The sequence below is a fragment of the Hemiscyllium ocellatum genome, chromosome 42 (assembly GCF_020745735.1).
Source record: "Hemiscyllium ocellatum isolate sHemOce1 chromosome 42, sHemOce1.pat.X.cur, whole genome shotgun sequence".
Classification (NCBI taxonomy): Eukaryota; Metazoa; Chordata; class Chondrichthyes; order Orectolobiformes; family Hemiscylliidae; genus Hemiscyllium; species Hemiscyllium ocellatum.
In genome coordinates, this window is record NC_083442.1 from 28988054 (window position 1) to 29010126 (window position 22073).

A 22073-nucleotide genomic window follows, 5' to 3' on the forward strand; every position below is an offset into this window, starting at 1 on the left:
CTTGGCAAAGTCATCCATTGATGAGGTATCCATCAATCAGGGGCTCCTAGTGCAGGAAGTCTGAGGCAGCCTCTAGTACCAGTCCGAGGATGGGTGCCCTGTGCCTCTGAAGTCCTGGGCGTGTGGTACAGTCAGTCCAGTGGCTCAAACATGGCCAGACTGAGAGGTCACAGGAGATGGCCGGACACCAGTTAGACGGTCTGGTCGTTTCTCATCCGGGACTGTCCCATTCCATTGCCCAAGGAGGCTGAGCATCTGTAGGTTGATTGATCCCTGTGTCGAACCCGACAGGGGAGGGGGGGCTGAAGGGGCACCGGGTTGGGGGAGTGGATCACTGCTGCAGAAAGGAGACTTGGCAAATTATTCTTCAAAACTGCAGGCTTGTTGGGGGAAGGGTGGGTAATGATTGTGATGGGGAGGGAAAGGGGGGGGCATGGTAAATGTGGTAAAAATACAGGAAAAGGGATGTGCAAGAAAGAGTTGTTCATCTATAGTCTAGAGCACCCTGGTGTCATGGTACATATTAGGACCTTAACATTGCTGCAAGAAGGTATTGGGCAACTCCAGGCTCATGTCGGCTGTTGGGTGGAAGCCTGGGGAGCTATGAAGCCCCTAGGGTTCCCAGCAGGGGCTATCAGGAGCCATATCAAAGTGGAGAGGCAGGGGATGGAAATCACTGGCCAACGAGTTCTCACTGCCACCTTCCATCACACTGGGACTAGGAAGTGCACAATGGGAAGGAAGATGGAGCTGTGAACACAATCAATGGGGGTAGGGTAAGTGTGTCATCCTGTGAGGGATGGAGCTCCAACACTCATGGATGTGAGGCCCTTGTGAGGGGAAACATCACAGTGCACAGTGGCCATCCTAATCACAGAAGCCCTACAGTGTGGGAGTAGGCCATTTGGCCCATCAACTCCACACCAACCCTCCAAAGAGCATCTGACCCAGACCTGTACCCACCTATCCTACACCTCTACATTTCCCCATGTCTAATCCACCACAAGCCTGTATGCTATGAAATTGAGCACGGCCAGTCCACCCACCCTGCACATCTTTGGACTGTGGGAGGAAACCGGAGCACCCAGAGGAAACCCACGCGGAGAATGTGCAAGCTCCACACTGACACATGCCTGAGGGTAGAATCAAACTTGCTTCCCTGGCACTGTGGGACAGCAATGCTAAACACTGAGCCTCGATGCCACTCTAAAGCACCCCCCCCACCCCCCATCCTGGTGTGGTTTGCATGACCCTGCCTCCGGCATTGTTGACCACCTCATTCACTCAGACATTGCTGTCAAGGTAAGAGTAAGGATACGTTATAGGGTGAGGGCCAAAGTGTCAGCAAGAACCCATTTGCCTTTGTACACCCAGGTTCCTCTTGCAGGTGCAGCGGGATGTCAATGCAGCCTTAGATCCATGTGTGTGCACATCCTGTGTGGACATGGAGTTAGGCCTCGTGCTTTTGAACAGTGACATCGGGGCGACACTGCGAGACAAACATGGTGGGAGCGACAGAGGCAAGATGTTGCAGGAATTACTGAGAGTGGATGGAGCATGGGCCTTGGTGGGAGGTTGGTACAGGAACAGAGACAGAGTGTGAGGGAGCAGAGAGAAGATTTGCGCCACTTAGCCTGCCACAAGGGAGATGTGATTTGGAGATGCCGGTGTTGGACTGGGATGTACAAAGTTAAAAATCACACAACACCAGGTTATAGTCCAACAGGTTTAATTGGAAGCACACTAGCTTTCGGAGCGACGCTCCTTCATCACCTGATGAAGGAGCGTCGCTCAGAAAGCTAGTGTGCTTCCAATTAAACCTTTGGACTATAACCTGGTGTTGTGTGATTTTTAACAAGGAAGATGGTCATTGACCTGACTCTGGCACGGCCGGGCACTTTTCCAGACAGCGCAGACTGCACTGACCCAGGGTGACCATCTTGGAGCAGGGGTCATTGTTATTGACCCCTTTTCTGGTTCCCCTCTTTCTTTGCTCCACCAGGAGTGCTAGGTCCCTGTCGGAGAATTGCTGTGGCAGCTGTGGAACATCAGTACTTTCAACAGCCGCCTTCAAAGGATGGTGCAGATGCGACGGATATCCGGCCAGCAGGAAGCTCTTCCAGGAACAGTACCTCACGAGGATGGAGCTGGAACCAGACCTGAGGGGCACCGTAGTTAGGGCAGGTTTACATCGTTAACGAAGCAAGTTTGCTCAGATCCAGTGAGAATGCTCATACCAGCAGTCCCCCTTGTTCTATTCTGATGAACGGTTTTCCCTGCACGCAGGGAATCGAAAACGATGTGATCCATGTGGGCACGCCGATAACGGTGTGTCGGAGCAGCTGTGAGGGCAAGTTGCTCACTAGTCCTTTTGGTGAACAACTCCCTTTGATAAAACCCGACAAAACTCACACTCAGGTGGCAAGCTCACACTTTGGTCTACGGAGCAGGTTTGGGGAAAGAGGAGAGTGAGAGAGAGAGAGAGAGAGAGAGAGAGAGAGATAGAGATGTGAGAGGTTTAGGGAGAGAAGTCAAAGGAGCTGAAGGTATAGGTGCTAGTGGAGTGGTTGGACCATGAGAGATGAAATTAGATGGGAGACTGGGCAATCAGAAGAATGCAGAGATGTTGCAGTATGGACAAACTGAGTGAGTGGGCAAATGCAGCATAATGTGGACAGAAGTGAGGTTATCCATTTTGATAACAAACATAGGAAGGCAGACGATTATTTGAATGACTGTAGATTGGCTATAAATCAAGCTGTCCTTGTATACGAGTCACTGACAGTAACCATACAGGTACAGCAGGCAGTAAAGCAGGCAAACTGTATGTTAAAGTTAGAGGATTTGAGTACAGGAACAAGGATGTCTTGCTACAGTTATAAAGAGCATTGCGGAGGTCATACCTGAAATCTTGTGTTTATAAGTTTGGTCTCCTTATCTGAGGAAGCGTGTTCTTGCTGCAGAGTGAGTGCAGAAAAGACTGATTCCTGGGATACCAGGACTGAGCAGAGATCAAGTCGATTAGCATTGTATTCACTGGAGTTTAGAAGAATGTGGGAAGTCCTCATAGAAACCTATCAAATTCGAACAGGACTGGATAGGTTTAGATGTAGGAGTGATGTTCCCACATTTGGGGAGTCCAGAACTAGGGGTCACAGTTTAAATATAAGGGGTTAACCTTTTAGGACTGAGATGAGGAGAAATGTCTTCACCCAGAAATTGGGGAGCCGGGGGAATTCACTACCACAGGAAGTGGCTGAGGCCAAAATATTATGTATTTTCAAGAAGGAGGTGGATATAGCTCTTGTGGCTAAAGAGAGCAAGGGTTTTGAGCTCAATGGTCAGCCATGATCATATTGAATAGCAGAGAAGACTCGAGGGACCGAGTGGCCTCCTCCTTCTATCTTCAATGATTTAATTTTTCTGTGAAAGGTGTTGGTGATGGAGTGTGTGATAGGGTCGAGGGGAATAAATCAGGATGCAGAAAGGACCAGAACTGGAGGAAGAAACAGAGCTCCTAGAAACTTCTGATGCTAACTTTTAATGACATTGTTTTTTTTGTCAGATATGTGTCAAGATCGGTTGGAGAAGGCAAAATGCATGGGGGCCACTGTTGTCTTGAAGGTCGATAAATGTACATGTCCTATGGAACTAGCCCAGAAGGTGAAGAACTCTCTCTGTGCCATGCCAGACATATGCCTTGAATGCACTGGCTCTGATACCTGTACCCAGGCTGGTGTCTATGTAAGTACTGGGATCCTTAACTTTTTGAAATCTGTCAACCTATGCGATATTAGACAAAAAAGGTAGCATATAGCTCGAGATTGTTCAAGGATATTTTCTGAAATTCTCAGCCGGGTCTCTGTATGTAGTCCAGATGGCATCTCTTCATCTTGAGTCCAGCATGTTTCTTTAAATTGTTGTATAGAGGAAAACAATATTTTCCAAATGCAAGGTTCCAAAATGAGACTGATAATATTTTATTGTTACAGTGAAAAATTTGGCTTTTGATTGTGAGCAATGGAATGCACTTCAGTGCACCAACTGGGTATAAATACTTCAACCAACCTGCTCAGACATGTTATGACAAATCTGAAGGGCAGGTAAGGATTTGAACCCAAATGTTCTGGCCCAGAGGTATGGACACTACCTTTGCACCACAAAAGCCCATCAATTGGTAACATGACAGGCACAGCAGAGGTCCCAGGATCCAGCTGTGATCATCGGAGCAAAAGAAATACATTGCAACTAGTGAGGCCATTTGTGCCATCATGCATGTGCTGGCTCTCTGAAGCAGCTTATCAGTTAGTCCTATTCCCCATGGTCTTTCTTCAGAGCCTTGACAATTTTTATCCTTGCAGCTGCACACCCAACTGAAGGTTACGATTGAATCTGCTTCCACCATTCTTTCAGGCACGTTCCAGATACAACACTTCACTACAGAAAGAGAATTCTTGACTGCATTTTTTGAAATTATCTGAAATTTATGTCTTCTATTACTGACCAGCTCCCAAAGTCCTCCTAATTTTAAATGCATCTGCTAATTTTTCCCCTTAACTCTGATGCTTAATGAAGATCAGTCCCAGTTTCATCAGTTTCTCCACGTGACTCCACGTGACAGCCTACATACAAAGGTGTCCTGAATGGAGACCTGTATTAACTTATAATTCCAATGACTGGTTATAAATAGGTAGATATTGAACATTTCTTTCAAAGAATGACACTTTTGCGAATCAACAGACATTGATTTTTAAAGTCACTGCTGATTGGCATTGTGAAACAACAGTTCATTTCACAGAAATAAAGCTAAGATGTTCAGATGCTAGAAATCTGAAACAACAACAGAACCTAATGGAGAAACTCAGCAGGTCTTGCAGGATTTGCGGAAGAACGCCGATGAGGGGTCACTGAACCCAAAGCATTGACTCTTCTTTCTCTCCACTTCCTGTTTTTGGTTCATTTCAAGGAGATGTTTACGGAGACCCCCAAGAGAAACTTGTGAATAGCTCCTTCCCGTCTCATCAAGGTGGAAGGTGGATCAGTCAGAAGTTAATGGTTGGGACGAGAAAAATATTCAGTCACTTTGGCTATGAGTCAACTGCTAAAGAGAAGCAATGTGAGACTTGAACTCATTCTTCTACAATCTTTGAAATACAAAACCAACGTAGAGAGAGGTCATTAGATTAGATTAGATTCCCTACAGTGTGGAAACAGGCCCTTCGGCCCAACAAGTCCACACCGACCTGCCGAAGTGCAACCCACCCAGACTCATTCCCCTACATTTACCCTTTCACCTAACACTATGGGCAATTTAGCATAGCCAATTCACCTGACCTGCACATCTTTGGACTGTGGGAGGAAACCGGAGCACACGGAGGAAACCCACGCAGACACGGGGAGAATGTGTAAACTCCACACAGACAATTGCCCGAGGTGGGAATTGAATCCAGGTCCCTGGCACTGTAAGGCAACCGTGCTAACTACTGTGCCACCCTGCTGCCCCATGTGATGCAACCTTTTGCCTGCTTTATGGAAATGTGATCTGGAGAGCACACAAGCTGCTGGAATGAAGCTGATGAAGAGTCATCTAGACTCGAACCATTAGCCTGCTCTCCATGGATGCTGCCTGACCCACTGCAATCTCCAGCATTTGTTGTTTCCTGCTGAAATGAGCAACTGTCTGTATCTCTCCTTCTCTCTTAATTTCATTTAAGTTCTGAGCCCTGTTTAGCTGTGGGAAAGTGTCGACAACCCAGCAACAGGCAGAGATGTCCTGCTCAAAAAGACCTCTGGATTTTCTACACAGTGACTGCAGGAGGGATAGGATTGTACCAGCTACGACTGGTGAGCGACTGCCCAAGTGAGAACTAAACATCCAGTAGCAATCAGTGAATATTTATTAACTTTACCTCTTTATCTCCATCTTACATGGCCAAATTTAATTTTTTTTAACTCCTGTTTTTTAAATTTTTTTTAATGTGTGTGCAAATGTGAGACACAGCGAAAGACACAAGGTGTACAAATCTTTATTCAATTTTCACCACCAAGAAGAAAAGAAACACCCAAGTGGCCAGTGACAAGCAGTGCCCTTCACTTCAAAGGGCAATGCTGTGTGATCAAACAGTGAAGGGGAGGGCAGGGATTAAATCAAGGTAGAGTTGGAGGGGGAGATAATGCCCACCTCTCCCTGAACAGCTCGAGGGTGTTGGTGGACACCACATGCTCCTTCTCCAATGGCCATGTTAAAATCTGATACTTAATTCATTTGTGTTTCATTTTTGAATTCCTGGCAAATATATCTGTGTTAGCACTAATCAAAGAGAAGTAAGGCGCATTGGTCCATTGTTAATGTGTTTAATAATTTCACCTGACTGTGCTTTAGCAGTAAAACTAATCTCATATATGTTTAAATTGAACATACCTGTCTGCCTTAGTTCTTACAAACTGCCCCATGTAAAGAATTATTAGCATTCCAGTATCCTTTTAAGAACTCGAATTGGTTTTAATGTTGTAAACTTCCAGTGTGCTCATTCCATGAAATAGCATCAATTCCTAAGGTTTGCTGCCCAGTATTGGGATATGGCATTCCAGCTGAGGTTTAGTTTGTGGCTTGTACATCATTGTTGTTGCTGTAGTTAGGCTTAACCACTAAGGCTCAGGAAACGCGTTAAAGTTGTTATGTATGACATCCATGTGTTTTCAGCCAAGATCAGATTGAGGACAGTACCTTTCATTCTAATATATGTCCATATATTAGAAAGGCCTCTATCTGTGCTCAAGTAGCTATGGAAATGAGTGTGGTAGTGAACAAACATTTAATGGCTTTGAGTGAATTACCCTCCTATACTTTTAATACTTGCTGTCACCTACATAGGATTTAGATGAGCATATTTAACAATACTTTCTGTTTTTATTCATGCTGGAAGACCCATGTCCTTATACAGTGAGTCCTCATTTTAAGTTTGTTTCCATGTTAATTTTTTTTAATGTCCTGTGTTCCCATTTAAAGTTCCATCCCTTGTTTTAACATCCCTTTGTTCCTGGTCAAGCCTCATATCGTTGTGCCTCAGTTATGATGCCAACTGATCTCACTCTATACTTTGTTACCATTGTGTCTACGCCCTGCAGTCAAAGGTCATCATTTTGTTAAACATCTCTTTTAAGCTTTGTTTTTCAAAATTCTTTATTGTTTGTATCTGTGTTTTAGCGGAGCTGCTGTACTCTGTAATGCTTATTCTGCATTTGTACTGTACAATAAACCTCTTTACAGCTCCTGTAAAGGAAGAGGTCCACTTTGTTCACCTTGTTTTCTTTTGCAAGTATTTCAATTCAGAATTCACAATGCTACACATATGTAGAACAGCATTTCAACTTTTATATTGGCCTTTCCCAGGCAAAATATGTCCTTGGAACTGGTTTTAACATTGAATCTTAACATGCTTAATTTAAAATTGCTTCACTTCATCATAATTTTCAAACTTAAAAATCGCACAACACCGGGTTATGCTCCAACAGGTTTATTAGTTTTCAGAGTGCTGCTCCTTCATCAGGAGGTGGTGGATGAAGGAGCAGCCCTCCGAAAGCTAGTGCTTCCAATTAAACCTGTTGGACTATAACCTGGTGTTGTGTGATTTTTAACTTTGTACAACACTGGACTAGTGGGAGATTGTCATTAATTGGCCACTTAGGGCCTGAATTGACTTTGTGGTTCAGATGAGGTGCCCAATGCCTTTGACTCTAAAATTTCAAATGGATTGAGGATGAGCAGGTAGGTAAAGGGAAAGCCTGCAAACCCATTGGTAGAGGAGTGTGTAAACTCCAGCCCAAACTTTGCTCAGACATGACACTTATCTTGTAGGGGCTGGAGCTGCTGTGTGCCGTGCCTCACTGTGTTTTGCTTTTCACAGGCTGTTAAACCTGGTGGAATGGTCGTATTGGTCGGCATGGGACTGGCTACAGCAAATGTTCCTGTAACACACGCGACAGTCCGAGAAGTGGATATTCGGGGTACCTTTAGATATACAAACACGTAAGCACCCTTAAAAGTTCATATTTCTGCGATCTGATCTGTGGAGGGGCGGCACGGTGGCACAGTGGTTAGCACTGCTGCCTCACAGCGCCAGGGACCTGGGTCGATTCCCGCCTCAGGCGACTGACTGTGTGGAGTTTGCACGTTCTCCCCGTGTCTGCGTGGGTTTCCTCCGGGTGCTCCGGTTTCCTCCCACAGTCCAAAGATGTGCGGGTCAGGTGAATTGGCCATGCTAAATTGCCCGTAGTGTTAGGTAAGGGGTATATGTAGGGGTATGGGTGGGTTGCGCTTCGGCGGGTCGGTGTGGACTTGTTGGGCTGAAGGGCCTGTTTCCACACTGTAAGTAATCTAATCTAATTGAGTGAAAAGCACATGTGTTCTGGCACTGATTTGCCTTGACATCTCATGTCCTGAAAATACCCCAAAATAAACCTCTTCAAGAGTACTCAGTTATTCCAATGAATACGGCTGTGCTTTCACTCAATGTAAGACTCCAAAGTAACAATGAGACAAAAGAATAATGAAGGGTGTTATATGCTGCATTAGAGCTAATGGAGTCTGCTCTTGGTGGTTTTGCATGAGGGGAGAATATTGACCAGGGCACCCAGAGGAGGTATTTTCTTTGAATTTGTCAGAGGCGTATGATGCCAACGCCAAGTGGCCCCTAAGGCTCTTTCTGAGAGTGCCTCGAGGTCAACCTATTTCTCATTCCATTCAGTGATCTCTCTTGCATGGATTTCTAAGACGTGCAGGCTAGGTGGATGGACCATGGTAAGTCTGGGCAGCTGAGGGAACCGGGGCTGGATGAGATGCACTTCAGGGAGTCAGTGCAGACCCAATGGGCCAAATAGCCTCTTTCCACACTATAAGGATTCTACAATTCTGTGCACGCTTTAGCCTCCTCTCAGCCCTACCCCACCCCCATCATTTATCTCTCAGACCCCCTCGGGCCACCCCCTCATTCCCAATGAAGAGCTTATGCTCGAAACATCGACTCTCCTGCTCCTCGGATGCTGCCTGACTGGCTGCGCTTTCCAGCACCACACTCTTCAACACTGAAACCAGTGATTGCCAACATTGAGTTGTGTGGAATCTGAGAGGGTTTTAATTTCTGTGGTGACAATCACAAGAACTCTTGTTATGTGGGAATGGGGAAGAGGGTGGTTGCAGTGGATGGTGGGGTACAGCACATAGAGGTGCAAATGGGAAGCAATAAACAATTGTCTGATAGTAGTCAACTCAAACCTTGAGGCTTGGTAAAGGTAAAAGGATTATTGCAGGTAGCTGCCTTGATCGTGCAATTTTTGTGAGAAATTCTTAAATGGAATGTGCTGTGATATAGATGGTATGAACTTTCACCAGCATGAAAGAACATGGACAATACTAATACATTTTTCAAGCCATTCAGCAGATAATTATAGATATCTCACAAATTCTTAAGATGAACCTCGCCTATACAGGAATGTGCACATGCAGACCAGTGAATGTTCAAAACGAGAAAATTCACAATTTCTTCAAAGTGGAATGTAACCACTAATCAAACCTTCCATGTAATTGCATAGTCAGTATGTAATCTTGAGCTGAACCTGATTGATTGGAGTCTCTCTCATGTGTCAGGACCATGTGAGAGAGCAGAGACTCCCAAAATGTGACATCCCATGGCGTATTCATTCCTGGTAGCATGGAGGTGAGACTTAGAGTTGGAGCATGGAAACGGACCCTGTGGTCTAACCCGTCCTTGCTGACCAGATATCCTAACCTAATTTAGTCCCACTTGCCAGCACTCGGCCCATATCCCTCTAAACCCTTCCTATTCATAAAGATATCCAGATGCCTTTTGAAACATTGTATTTGTACCAGCCTCCACCACTTCCTCTGGCAGCTTCAAAGGTTTGTTCCTGAGTGAATTGAACTGCGTGTTTGGAACGAGGGTTGAATTGCCTGGCTTAAAGATTCTAGAACGCATTTGGGAATTGGACCTTTCAAAGCTAAATACCTCTTCCCAAGGGCAACATTCATTCCAATATCCCTTTGATCCTCATGCTGAGGGAGGGTCCTTGCTGACTGTGTTTATGTTCATTACAGGCCTTCATTTCCTTACACATTAGAAGGGTTTCTTACAGTTGTCTTCTGCCATTGTTGTTTTGTGGTAGGGATGGGTATAGAATCATTGAGTCCCTATATTGTGGGAGTAGGCCATTCAGCCCATCAAGTCCACACCGAGCTTCCGAAGTGTATCCCACCCTTTCCCTGTAACCCTGCATTTCCCATGGCCAATCCATCTAACCTGTATATCCTTGGGCTGTGGGAGGAAACCGGAGCACCTGGAGGAAACCCACACAGACAAAGGGAGAGCATACAAACTCCACACAGTCACCCGAGGCTGGAATTGAACCTGGGTCTCTGGTGTTGTGAGGTAGCAGTGCTAACCACTGAGCCACCGTGCCACTGCATTGACACAAACCAATGAAAAGGCTTCATCTGTGGAGTTTTGTCCAGAGGCATGTTTGAACAAAAAGATCTTCATCCTCACTTTATCAGATGTTTCGAGAGGATCTTAATTTCTTGTGAACATTTCTGAGGTGATTTATGATTGTCGGGCACACAACTGAATATTACATCTTGCCTTTGGTCCACCTGGTCATGCTTTCGGCAGTTTGCTGACTGACAGAGTCTGTCTGATGTAGGAATGCCCACATTAATTTAAGGAGCGAGTTCAGTAAAGTAACAGCGGTATATTCCCAAGTCGGGATGGTGAGTGGCTTGGAGGGGGTGGTGTTCCCATGACCTAGTCCTTTCTAGTTGGTACAAGTCACAGGTTTGGAAGGTTCTGTTGGCGAGTTGCTGCAGCTTTGTGACAGTCACAAAGGGGAGTGAATATTCAGTGTTGTGGATGGGGTGCCAATCAAGCATGTTGGGTTAGTCCTGGATAGTGTTGTTAGAGCTGCACCATCATGATTAGAGGAAGGTATTCCATCAGGCTGCTGACTATGTCACAATAGTCATAATATATGGACTCTCAATTTTCAGCTTCCATCATCCACTTTTCAGTTCCTGAGGCCTTTAGTGTGCTGAAGTGATTTTCAAAGGACACACATTGACCTAAAATGGCCTCCATGATCACGTGACCATGGACTGCATCAAGTAAACTAATACAAAATAAACAAAACAGAACTGAAGTTATTATTTTATCTAAAGTTAATGCAACCAAACACTGAGTCAGAACATCAAGAAACTCACATCTCCTATTGCACTTTGCATGTGCTTGATAAGTGGCACTCATTGGACATGAAAGGTTGCCCGTCGATTACACAGCTTGCATGTAAACAGTGGTAGCAAAAGTAAGGACTGCAGATGCTGGAGATCAGAGTCTAGATTAGAGTAGTGCTGGAAAGGCACAGTAGGTCAGGCGGTATCTGAGGAACAGGAAAATCGATGTTTTGGGCAAAACGAATGTCTGAGGAAGGGCTTTTGCCCGAAACGTTGATTTTCCTGCTACTCGGCTGCTGCCTGACCTGCTTGCTTTTCAAGCGCCACTCTAATGTGGACGAGTAAACTGTGATGCCAGACATGGGGCTAAGCAAAAGATCTGTATTTCAGTAACAGTAGCACAGAAAGAAAAAGAGATATGGATTGGTAATAACAAAATCTGAAAGTCTCTCTCTCTCTCTCTCTTCCTCCCCTATTAATTAGATTAGATTAGATTAGATTACTTACAGTGTGGAAACAGGCCCTTCGGCCCAACAAGTCCACACCGACCCGCCGAAGCGCAACCCACCCATACCCCTACATTTACCCCTTACCTAACACTACGGGCAATTTAGCATGGCCAAATCACCTGACCCGCACATCTTTGGACTGTGGGAGGAAACCGGAGCACCCGGAGTAACATCTCAAGGATCTAAGGACTTCTAAAATAACATAGCCTTTTTCTCCTGTCTGTACAAGACACACCCTCTCCTTTTCTAACTTCTGTGCCTGTCTTTGTGTGTGTGTGTTTGGTGATTTTTCTCAGGGATAGTAAGTAATAAAATTCCTCCTGCTTTCACACAGGTGAAGCTGGTGATCAGCTCCTTAATTTTAACTGCATTATCATGGAAGTGTGAAAGCTGGGAAAAATAAATTTAAAGATTTGTTGTTACTAACTAGGAGGAACCACTCGGCTGGCAGAATTGGAAGGGGGGAAAATAAATTGTTTTTAACGACGACTGGAAACTGAAAAGATTTTCTTCAGACGGTAATATCAAAGAAGTAAGATGCCCACTTTAAATGTTAATGCTTTTGTAGAGCATAGCTTTGGGAAACTACGTGCATTAACTTTGGAAGAATTAAAAGAGGTAGCTAGATATGTGAAGGGGAAGTTTCAGCTAAAAGCCAGAAAGTTAGAAATTGTAAAACAGGTGGTGAAAAATCTAGAGGCGAAAACTGAAGGTAACAAGACGCATTAAAATGGGATAATCTGAGACTGGAACGGGGATTTCAATAGAAAAAAAACAAAGCAAATTTTGCAAAAAAAAAAGAAGTGAGACTGGAAAAGGAAGCAGAGCGAGACGAAAACCAGAGCAGAGAGGAGACAGGGAATTCCAGGAGAGAGAAGTGAAAGGGAGTTTAAATTCAGACAGCTCAAGCTGACTACCTCACACCTAAGGGCTGAAATATTCCGGTCCACCCATTCAATCACTGCACTTGCTGTGGGAAAGAGTGATGGCCTCCTTTATATGTTTTGAGTGGTTAGCACAGAAAATAAAGTGACCAGTCCGACAATGAAAAGGGTAAAGTCACCACAGTCTTGCTAGTGCAGAGAGAGAGAGAGAGAGAGAGAGAGAGAGAGAGGTGGCGGTGGTTTAACCTGAGGATCCCCATCCCTTAGACGAAGGGGAGAGGCTGAGATTACCTTTATGGTAATCTCAGCTGGTGCAGCCCCTGAACCGACACTATTGGCATCACTAACCAGCTGCCAGCCAACTTAACTAACCCACTCGACAGCTATAGAGTAGGCCGGCGAGGAAAGTCCATGAAGTTTGCTTTTTCTTACCTGAGGTGAGGCCCAGTGACTTTGAGACAGCAAAAGAGGCTATTTTAAGTCCACACTGACTCACACAAAAATTCTTCATCCTCAACAAACCAGACATCCCTGGAATTGGAATGGCTTACCAGCTCACTTTTAACTGAAGTGTATGGGCATTTGAAATTAAGGCCGTGTACAAGAACTTCCATAATTCTTCTTGAGGGGCTCCAAGACTCAATTCCTTTTGTTCTCCAGGTGTATGTAGTAGAATAGAAGGTAGCAGGATCCAAAGAGAGATGGCCATTAGTGAGTTGCTGCCACTGTGTGTCAGTCACAGAGGGGAGTTAATGTTAAATGAGGTGTCAATCAAGCAGGTTGGGTTAGTCTCTGGATAGCATTGGGCTTCTGCAGTGTTGTTGGAGCTGCACCATCTAAGTAAGAGAAAAGTATTCCATCACACTGCTTGTGCCATGATAGCACTAATATTATGGACGCTCAATTTCAGCTTCCCATCATTTGGCTTTTAATTCCTGAGGCCTGTTGTGGGCTGAAGTGATTTTAAAATGGTCACGTGACCATGGACTGCATCAAGTAAACCAATGCAAAATTTTAAAAAACAGTCAGAACTGAAATTACGGTTTTATGGAAAGTCAGTGAGACCAGTCACTGAGTCAGAGCATCAAGAAGCTCACATCCCAATAGGCTGCTGACTGCGAGTCAACACATGGACCACAGTCTAGGTCACATACCAAAGAGAAATAAAGGCAAGATAACTATGCCTGAAGCAAGTGGAAGAATACAGGAAGTTTGGCAGCGTGAGGAGAACCATCTCGGACTGTTTAAAGAAGGGACCCAAGGGGAAAATCGCCCCAAATCTTTGTGCTGTACAAGTCCAGAGTCTGTATTGGAAAATTGTTGGTTCTGTCTGCCCCTCGAAGCTCAAGCTGTGAAGGCATGGTGTGTAGTATTAACATTGGTGTCTGTCTGCTCATGATATGGAGGTGCTGGTGTTGGACTGGGGTGGACAAAGTTAAAAATTGCACAACACCAGATTATAGTCCAACAGGGTTATTTGGAAGTACTTGCTTTTGGAGAGCTGCAACCCATTCTGAAAGATGAAAGGCTTAACAGCAATCTAGGTTTGTTCAATATATTGTTTCAGTTGCATGACACGCAGAAGTTTTGAGATAAATTCTGTGTCTTATGATCTTGCTTCACAGCTACCCAATGAAGGAGCAGCGCTCCGAAAGCTAGTGCTTCCAAGTAAACCTGTTGGAGCATAATCTGGTGTTGTGTGAGTTTTAACTCTGTCTGGGTAAAAACAATGACTACAGATGCTGGAAACCAGATTCCCACAGCAGATTCTGGATCAGTGGTGCTGGAAGAGCACAGCAGTTCAGGCAGCATCCAACGAGCAGCGAAATCGACATTTCAGGCAAAAGCCCTTCATCAGGAATAAAGGCTTTGAAGAGCTTCAGGGCAGAGGAAATGACCTGGGAGTTGCAGTGGGAGAGGGACTCCCTGAGATTCTTGTAGAGAGAGGAGGAAAACTTCTTCAAGGCAGGCATCCTTGCAAGAGGATTCGCAGTAGGGTTAAAATCAACTAGGTAAAAACAATGACTGCAGACGCTGGAAACCAGATTCTGGATCAGTGGTGCTGGAAGAGCACAGCAGTTCAGGCAGCATCCAACGAGCAGCGAAATTGACGTTTCGGGCAAAAGCCCTTCATCAGGAATAAAGGCCTGATGAAGGGCTTTTGCCCGAAACGTCGATTTCGCTGCTCGTTGGATGCTGCCTGAACTGCTGTGCTCTTCCAGCACCACTGATCCAGAATTTAACTCTGTCTGCTCAAGTATGACTCTCCTGTTGATCAGGAGAGCTGTGTCGGATATTTTTGGCACTGGTTTGAGCAACTAAAAAGATACACTGGCATTCTTGCTAAGCAGGTGAAAATCAAAAATTCTTCACCTGGATGGAAGTTAAATCCCCGTGTGCTGATAAAGGCCAGATGGAAAAGGTTATAACTGAGCATTGGTTCAAGTTTACTTCACGACTGACAGTAACAGGGATACATGTTTTATTGAGAAACTGTATGGTGAACAGCAACATAGCTTCCTCAAATAGAAAAGGACAGAGCAGGTGACAGGAAAAAAGGTTGGTAGCTAATGACAGAAAGTCAGGGAACTGCGAAAGATCCACAGAGTGTAATGAATCCCATGAGGATTGGCTGAAGATGGGTCACATACATCAAACCAGAGGGAAACAGCCAAAAGGCTTGGAAGTTCTCCAAGCGGTGAGGCCTGTGGTGGTTCAGGAAGGGTCAGTCGAATGAAGCAGGCTGACAGTATCAGAAAGTGTCCGGACAGAGCCAGAAGGGGTTAGGCAGCAGTGAGTCAGGCCAGTAGCCAGAAGAGAGGTCAGGAAAGGACCATGGAACCTGATAATGGATGGCAAGCCACTGCCAGAAATCTGGCTAAATGTACCTTCAAGAAAATCAATGGCATTCTCAAACAGGCCAGGAACAAGTGAAGGTGCAAGCCTCACATAGTATTTTTTAAATTGATTTACAGGATGAGAGTGTACTGGCTAGGTCAGCATTTATTGCCCATCCCTAATTGCCCAGAGAGCAGTTAAGAGTCAACCACATTGCAGTGGGTCTAGAGTCAGACCCACTGCAATGTGGTTGTGTAGGATAGACCAGGTAAAGGTGGCAGTTTCCTTCCCTAAAGGACATTAGTAAACCAGCTGGGTTTTTCCTGACAAGCGACAATGGATTCACGGTCATCACTGGACTCTTCACTCCAGGTTTTCATTGAACTCCAATTCCACCATCTGCTGTGCAGCGGGATTCAAACCCAGGTCCCCAGAACATTACCTGGGTCCCTGGACTATGAGTCCAGTGATAATACCTCTAGGCCACCATCTCCCATTAATAGTGAAAGAGCTGCAGGGGAGGATAGTTGAACCTAAACATCCATCTCATAGCCGTAGTGTTCCAGGGAAAGTGAAACATGTTCCACAAAAGGTAAAGGAACATCCCCCTCCCCAGACAGTATTAGTGGTGGTAGCCAATAAATGTTCGGGACCCACCCCACAAACAGGGAAGGGAACAACCCCCATCACAGGCACCATTAGTGGTGGCAGCCATTAAAACCAGGTGCCACTCGAGGTCTGAGGAACAATACCTCTAGCAGTTCAGTCGGCTTGATGTTGAGTTAAATGAGAATGAGGTACAACATGCATGTGCAGGCTCCCTCCAGGTGACAGCCCTTAGATTACAGCCGAAAATGTGTTGCTGGTTAAAGCACAGCAGGTCAGGCAGCATCCAAGGAATAGGAAATTCGACGTTTCGGGCATAAGCCCTTCATTCCTGATGAAGGGCTTATGCCCGAAACGTCGAATTTCCTATTCCTTGGATGCTGCCTGACCTGCTGCGCTTTAACCAGCAACACATTTTCAACTGTGATCTCCAGCATCTGCAGACCTCATTTTTTACCCTTAGATTACAGCCAACCAGCCTTTGAGAAGTGGTGATGAACTGCCATCTTGCACCACTAATTTGTACAGGACTTCTCTTCAGTTCCCACTGGTAATAATTAATCAGGGTCAGAAGGGAGAACTCCCCTGCTCTTTGTAGTTACAGATTCTGGGGAACTTTTAAACTGGAACTCAGTTGGAGGCTCAGTTTAATGCTGCAAATGTGTTGCTGGTCAAAGCACAGCAGGCCAGGCAGCATCTCAGGAATAGAGAATTCGACGTTTCGAGCATAAGCCCTTCATCAGGAATAAGAGAGAGAGAGCCAAGCAGGCTAAGATAAAAGGTAGGGAGGAGGGACTAGGGGGAGGGGCGATGGAGGTGGGATAGGTGGAAGGAGGTCAAGGTGAGGATGATAGGCCGGAGTGGGGTGGGGGCGGAGAGGTCAGGAGGAGGATTGCAGGTTAGGAGGGCGGTGCTGAGTTGAGGGAACCGACTGAGACAAGGTGGGGGGAGGGGAAATGAGGAAACTGGAGAAATCTGAATTCATACCTTGTGGTTGGAGGGTTCCCAGGCGGAAGATGAGGCGCTCCTCCTCCAGCCGTCGTGTAGTTGTGTTCTGCCAGTGGAGGAGTCCAAGGACCTGCATGTCCTCGGTGGAGTGGGAGGGGGAGTTAAAGTGTTGAGCCACGGGGTGATTGGGTTGGTTGGTTCGGGCGGCCCGGAGGTGTTCTCTGAAGCGTTCCGCAAGTAAGCGGCCTGTCTCACCAATATAGAGGAGGCCACATCGGGTGCAGCGGATGCAATAGATGATGTGTGTGGAGGTACAGGTGAACTTGTGGCGGATATGGAAGGATCCCTTGGGGCCTTGGAGGGAAGTGAGTGTGGAGGTGTGGGCGCAAGTTTTACATTTCCTGCGGTTGCAGGGGAAGGTGCCGGGGGTGGAGGTTGGGTTGGTGGGGTGTGTGGATCTGACGAGGGAGTCACGAAGGGAGTGGTCCTTGCGGAACGCTGATAGGGGAGGGGAGGGAAATATATCCTTGGTGGTGGGGTCCGTTTGGAGGTGGCGGAAATGGCGGCGGATGATACGTTGTATGCGGAGGTTGGTGGGGTGGTAGGTGAGAACCAGTGGGGTTCTGTCTTGGTGGCGGTTGGAGGAGCGGGGCTCAAGGGCGGAGGAGCGGGAAGTGGAGGAGATGCGGTGGAGGGCATCGTCGATCACGTCTGGGGGGAATCTGCGGTCCTTGAAGAAGGAGGCCATCTGGGCTGTGCGGTGTTGGAATTGGTCCTCCTGGGAGCAGATGCGGCGGAGACGAAGGAATTGGGAATATGGGATGGAGTTTTTACAGGGGGCAGGGTGGGAGGAGGTGTAGTCCAGGTAGCTGTGGGAGTCAGTCGGTTTATAATAGATGTCTGTGTTGAGTCGGTCGCCCGAGATAGAAATGGAAAGGTCTAGGAAGGGGAGTGAGGAGTCTGAGACAGTCCAGGTGAATTTCAGGTCGGGATGGAAGGTGTTAGTAAAGTTGATGAACTGTTCAACCTCCTCGTGGGAGCACGAGGCAGCGCCGATACAGTCGTCGATGTAGCGGAGGAAAAGGTGGGGGGTGGTGCCAGTGTAGTTGCGGAAGATGAACTGTTCCACATATCCTACGAAGAGGCAGGCATAGCTGGGGCCCATGCGGGTGCCCATGGCAACTCCTTTAGTTTGGAGGAAGTGGGAGGATTGAAAAGAGAAGTTATTCAGGGTGAGGACCAGTTCAGTCAGTCGAAGGAGGGTGTCAGTGGAAGGGTACTGGTTGGTGCGGCGGGAAAGGAAGAAGCGGAGGGCTTTGAGTCCTTCGTGATGGGGGATGGAGGTGTACAGGGACTGGATGTCCATAGTGAAAATAAGGCGTTGGGGACCGGGGAAGCGAAAATCCTGGAGGAGGTGGAGGGCGTGGGTGGTGTCCCGAACGTAGGTGGGGAGTTCTTGGACTAAAGGGGAGAGGACCGTGTCGAGGTATTGGGAGATGAGTTCGGTGGGGCAGGAGCAGGCTGAGACAATGGGTCGGCCGGGGCAGGCAGGTTTGTGGATTTTGGGCAGGAGGTAGAAACGGGCGGTACGGGGTTGTGTGACTATGAGGTTGGAGGCGGTGGATGGGAGATCCCCTGAGGTGATGAGGTCCTGGATGGTCTGGGAGATGATGGTTTGGTGGTGGGAGGTGGGGTCGTGGTCAAGGGGGCGATAAGAGGAGGCGTCCGCGAGCTGGCGTTTGGCTTCAGCGGTGTACAGGTCAGTGCGCCAAACTACCACCGCGCCTCCCTTGTCTGCGGGTTTGATGGTGAGGTTGGGATTGGAGCGGAGGGAGTGGAGGGCTGCACGTTCTGAGGGTGAGAGGTTGGAGTGGGTGAGAGGGGTGGACAGGTTGAGTCGGTTGATGTCACGGCGGCAGTTGGCTATAAAGAGGTCGAGGGCGGGTAGGAGGCCAGCACGGGGTGTCCAGGTGGATGGGGTGTGTTGGAGGCGGGAGAAGGGGTCGTCAGAGGGTGGGCGGGAGTCTAGGTTGTGAAAGTAGGCACGGAGGCGAAGGCGGCGGAAGAATTGTTCAATATCTCGCCGCGTGTTGAACTCATTAATCCGAGGGCGTAGGGGAATGAAGGTGAGGCCCCTGCTGAGGACTGATCTTTCATCCTCAGAGAGGGGGAGATCTGGAGGGATGGTGAAAATTTGGCTTGTCTGACAGGTATCATTGTAGCAGTGCCTCGGCACTGCAGGCAGAGGAAGCCAGGATTTTGTGTTCAGGTCTCTAGGGTGGGAGGTCATTCCTCACACTTTATACAACAATTGTATTTGGTGGCACAGTGATTGCGGTTCCTAACCACACACTTTGCAGCGCCTGTGTTAATGATATAGCTCATTACATTTACGATGGGGTGAGTTTATTGTTGGAATGCCTATCTGCTCAAACTTTTTCCCAAATTGACACAACTTCTACCAGGGTCTCCTGGAGCCAGCTGTTCCAGAACTGTGGAGCATAGCGTTCCCTCGAGTCTGGGGGTAAAATCAGATAGGCCCCTGTTTTACAGCACAAGCCAGGTCATATAATAAAGATAAACAAAGAAACATCAAGGAATACAGTGTTTCATTTCCTCCTCCAACTCCATTTTGATTTAGCGCCTTCCCACTCTCCCTACCTCCCCCCCACCCCTCCCCCGTGTCATGTTTGATGGGTTTATATTGCCTATAATGAGTCTTGCTTGTAAACTTCTAATTGAGGACATGAGTGGGAGTCAAAAGGAAAAATGCAAAAAGGCTCAGTGATTCCGGTGGTGGGACAGTCATTCATTTGCGTGTGATAATACTTCTAGGTCATAAAAAGGACCAAAGATAAATAGAAAGTAGGAGCAGGAGTAGGCCGCTCAACCTGCTGCACTATTCAATATGACCATGGCTGATCATTCAACTCAGTCCCCATTCCTGCTTTCTCCCCATACCCCTCAACCCCTTTAGCCCTAAGGACTGTACCTAACCACTTCTTGAAAATATCCCATGGTTCTGCCTCAGTCACTTTCTGTGGTAGAGAATTCCACAGGCTCCCTCCTCTCTAGGTGAGGAAACTTCTCATCTTGGTCCATCATGTGTCCTTAGACAGTGACCCCTTGGTTCTTGGCTCTTTGGTCATTGGGAACATCCATACTGCAACTAGTCTTGTTCGCATTTAATGGTATCAATAAAATCCACCCTCATTCTTCTCCTAAAGTGGTGTCCAACTTCAATGTTAATGAATGGGTAAGTAGACGAATAAGTGAATGGGGCAGGGCAGATAGCCGGGGGTGGTACATTGATAAGTGGGTAGCGTCTGTGAGACAGTAGATGGATTGGGTGACAAGTGGCTGAGGTGGCGAGTGGGTAAAGTGGCAGTTAAGTGAAGGGGCAAGCAGGTGAGGTGGCAGCTGGGTCGATTGGTAGGTGGAGATGGTGGTAGGTGAATGAGATGGTATGAGGTAGTGAGTTGGGTGCCCAAGAGGCCATCAGGTGGGGTCAGGGGGACAAATAACAATCAGATACCAGAGGAGCTGGTCAATGGTCAGAGGTATTTAGGGAGAGTCAGAGGATAGTCCATAAGTCTGGTCAGGTTGGCTATCGGTGTGAGTGTTTGATAAGACATATGATTGAATCCAAGAATTAGGCTGTGATTTTTTTTATATATATATCCTAACATTTCCTGGGTAATTATCTGAGACAGTATGTTATAGCTGTCCAAAACCCAAGTTGTCACTCCAAATCGAGAACTATCACAGAGTGTCCTGTGGAAAACAGACTCAGCCATCGGAAGTTGAAATTTCCTGGGGCAAATCCTGACATGCATTCCAGAGACTGGAAGATTTGTGTGTCATGACCAAGCAGGCAGAGGTGTTGGCTGTTGGAGGGAGTGAGGCGGGTGGTGAGCAATGTGATCTGATCATTAACCTCTCTCCCTCCTGCTGTTCCAGGTGGCATACTGCAATCGCCCTGCTAGCTTCAAAGAAGGTGGATGTCAAACCTCTGATCACGCATCGTTTCGGACTGGAGCAGGCCCAGGAAGGATTCGAATGCGTGAAGAAAGGAGCTGGAATCAAAGTGGTCATCAATTGTGAACAGCAGCAGCAGCAGTGCCCATCGCTGTGCCCACAGAACCAGTGTGGCCAACAACAATCACAATGCCAAACAAGACAGTGTCCCCAGCACAACTTCTTCTGATTTGTTTTGTTTGTACAATTACAGTTTTGACCACTGTAAAAGTAATGTCACCCAGCCAATTGACCTTCTGCAATAAACACTGTGTATAACTGGTACCAGACCTCTCTTTATTTACATTGCATTGTCCCTACTCCTGCTTATGATTTCCCTCTTTTTTAGACTTTAGTGTAGATACAACATGAATAAATTCAGGACCTCTGAGGGATCTGCTAAATGAATCATAGCCTCTCTGCTCGGTATTTTTCGCCGGTTAACTGTAGGCACCAGTCTGACAGGCAAATCAAGTTAAAGAAGAAGAGATTGCTCCATTCAGCAGAACCAGAGTACGACAATTTACAAAACACAAAGACAACATGAGGAAAATTCCTTCTGCAGCAAGAGCATGCAGACTGCATTGTGTGATGGTCTGGTGGAGACAAATTTCAACAAGACTTTTCAAAGAAATTTGGAAAAACAGAAAGGTTTGTAGGGCTATGGGCAGAAGAAGAAGGAGTGGGACCAGGTGACTCGCTCTTGTAGAGAGGGTAAATTACCTCCTGTATACCTGCACGAAAGTGCATGTACATATCAAATTGCCCCTCTTCCCATGCAGTAAGGCTGGGACAACATTGAGACTTAGATATATTAACAGAAAGTAAAACTTGTACCACACAAATGCCAGGCAATGATCATCTCCAATAGGAGAGAATCAAACCCTCACCTCACAACATTCAACACCATTAAGCTCCACTGGATCCTTTAATGTCCAGATTCTGGGATGTTACTATTTACCAGAAAATTAACTGGACCTGTTATATCAATACTTTGGTTGCAAGGGCATGTTAGAGGTTGGAAACTCTGCT

General features: G+C 46.7%; 1 protein-coding gene across 1 annotated transcript in view; it reads left to right on the forward strand.

The window, feature by feature from the left end:
• LOC132834711 (sorbitol dehydrogenase-like) overlaps window positions 1–21231 on the forward strand; it is a 64570-nt gene extending 43339 nt beyond the window's left edge. The window contains exons 7-9 of the mRNA XM_060853673.1: window positions 3566–3744; window positions 7908–8029; window positions 20985–21231. Of these exons, the coding sequence (XP_060709656.1) occupies window positions 3566–3744; window positions 7908–8029; window positions 20985–21231 (548 nt within the window). The remainder of the gene's footprint in view (window positions 1–3565; window positions 3745–7907; window positions 8030–20984) is intronic.
• The last annotated feature ends 842 nt before the right edge of the window (window positions 21232–22073 follow it).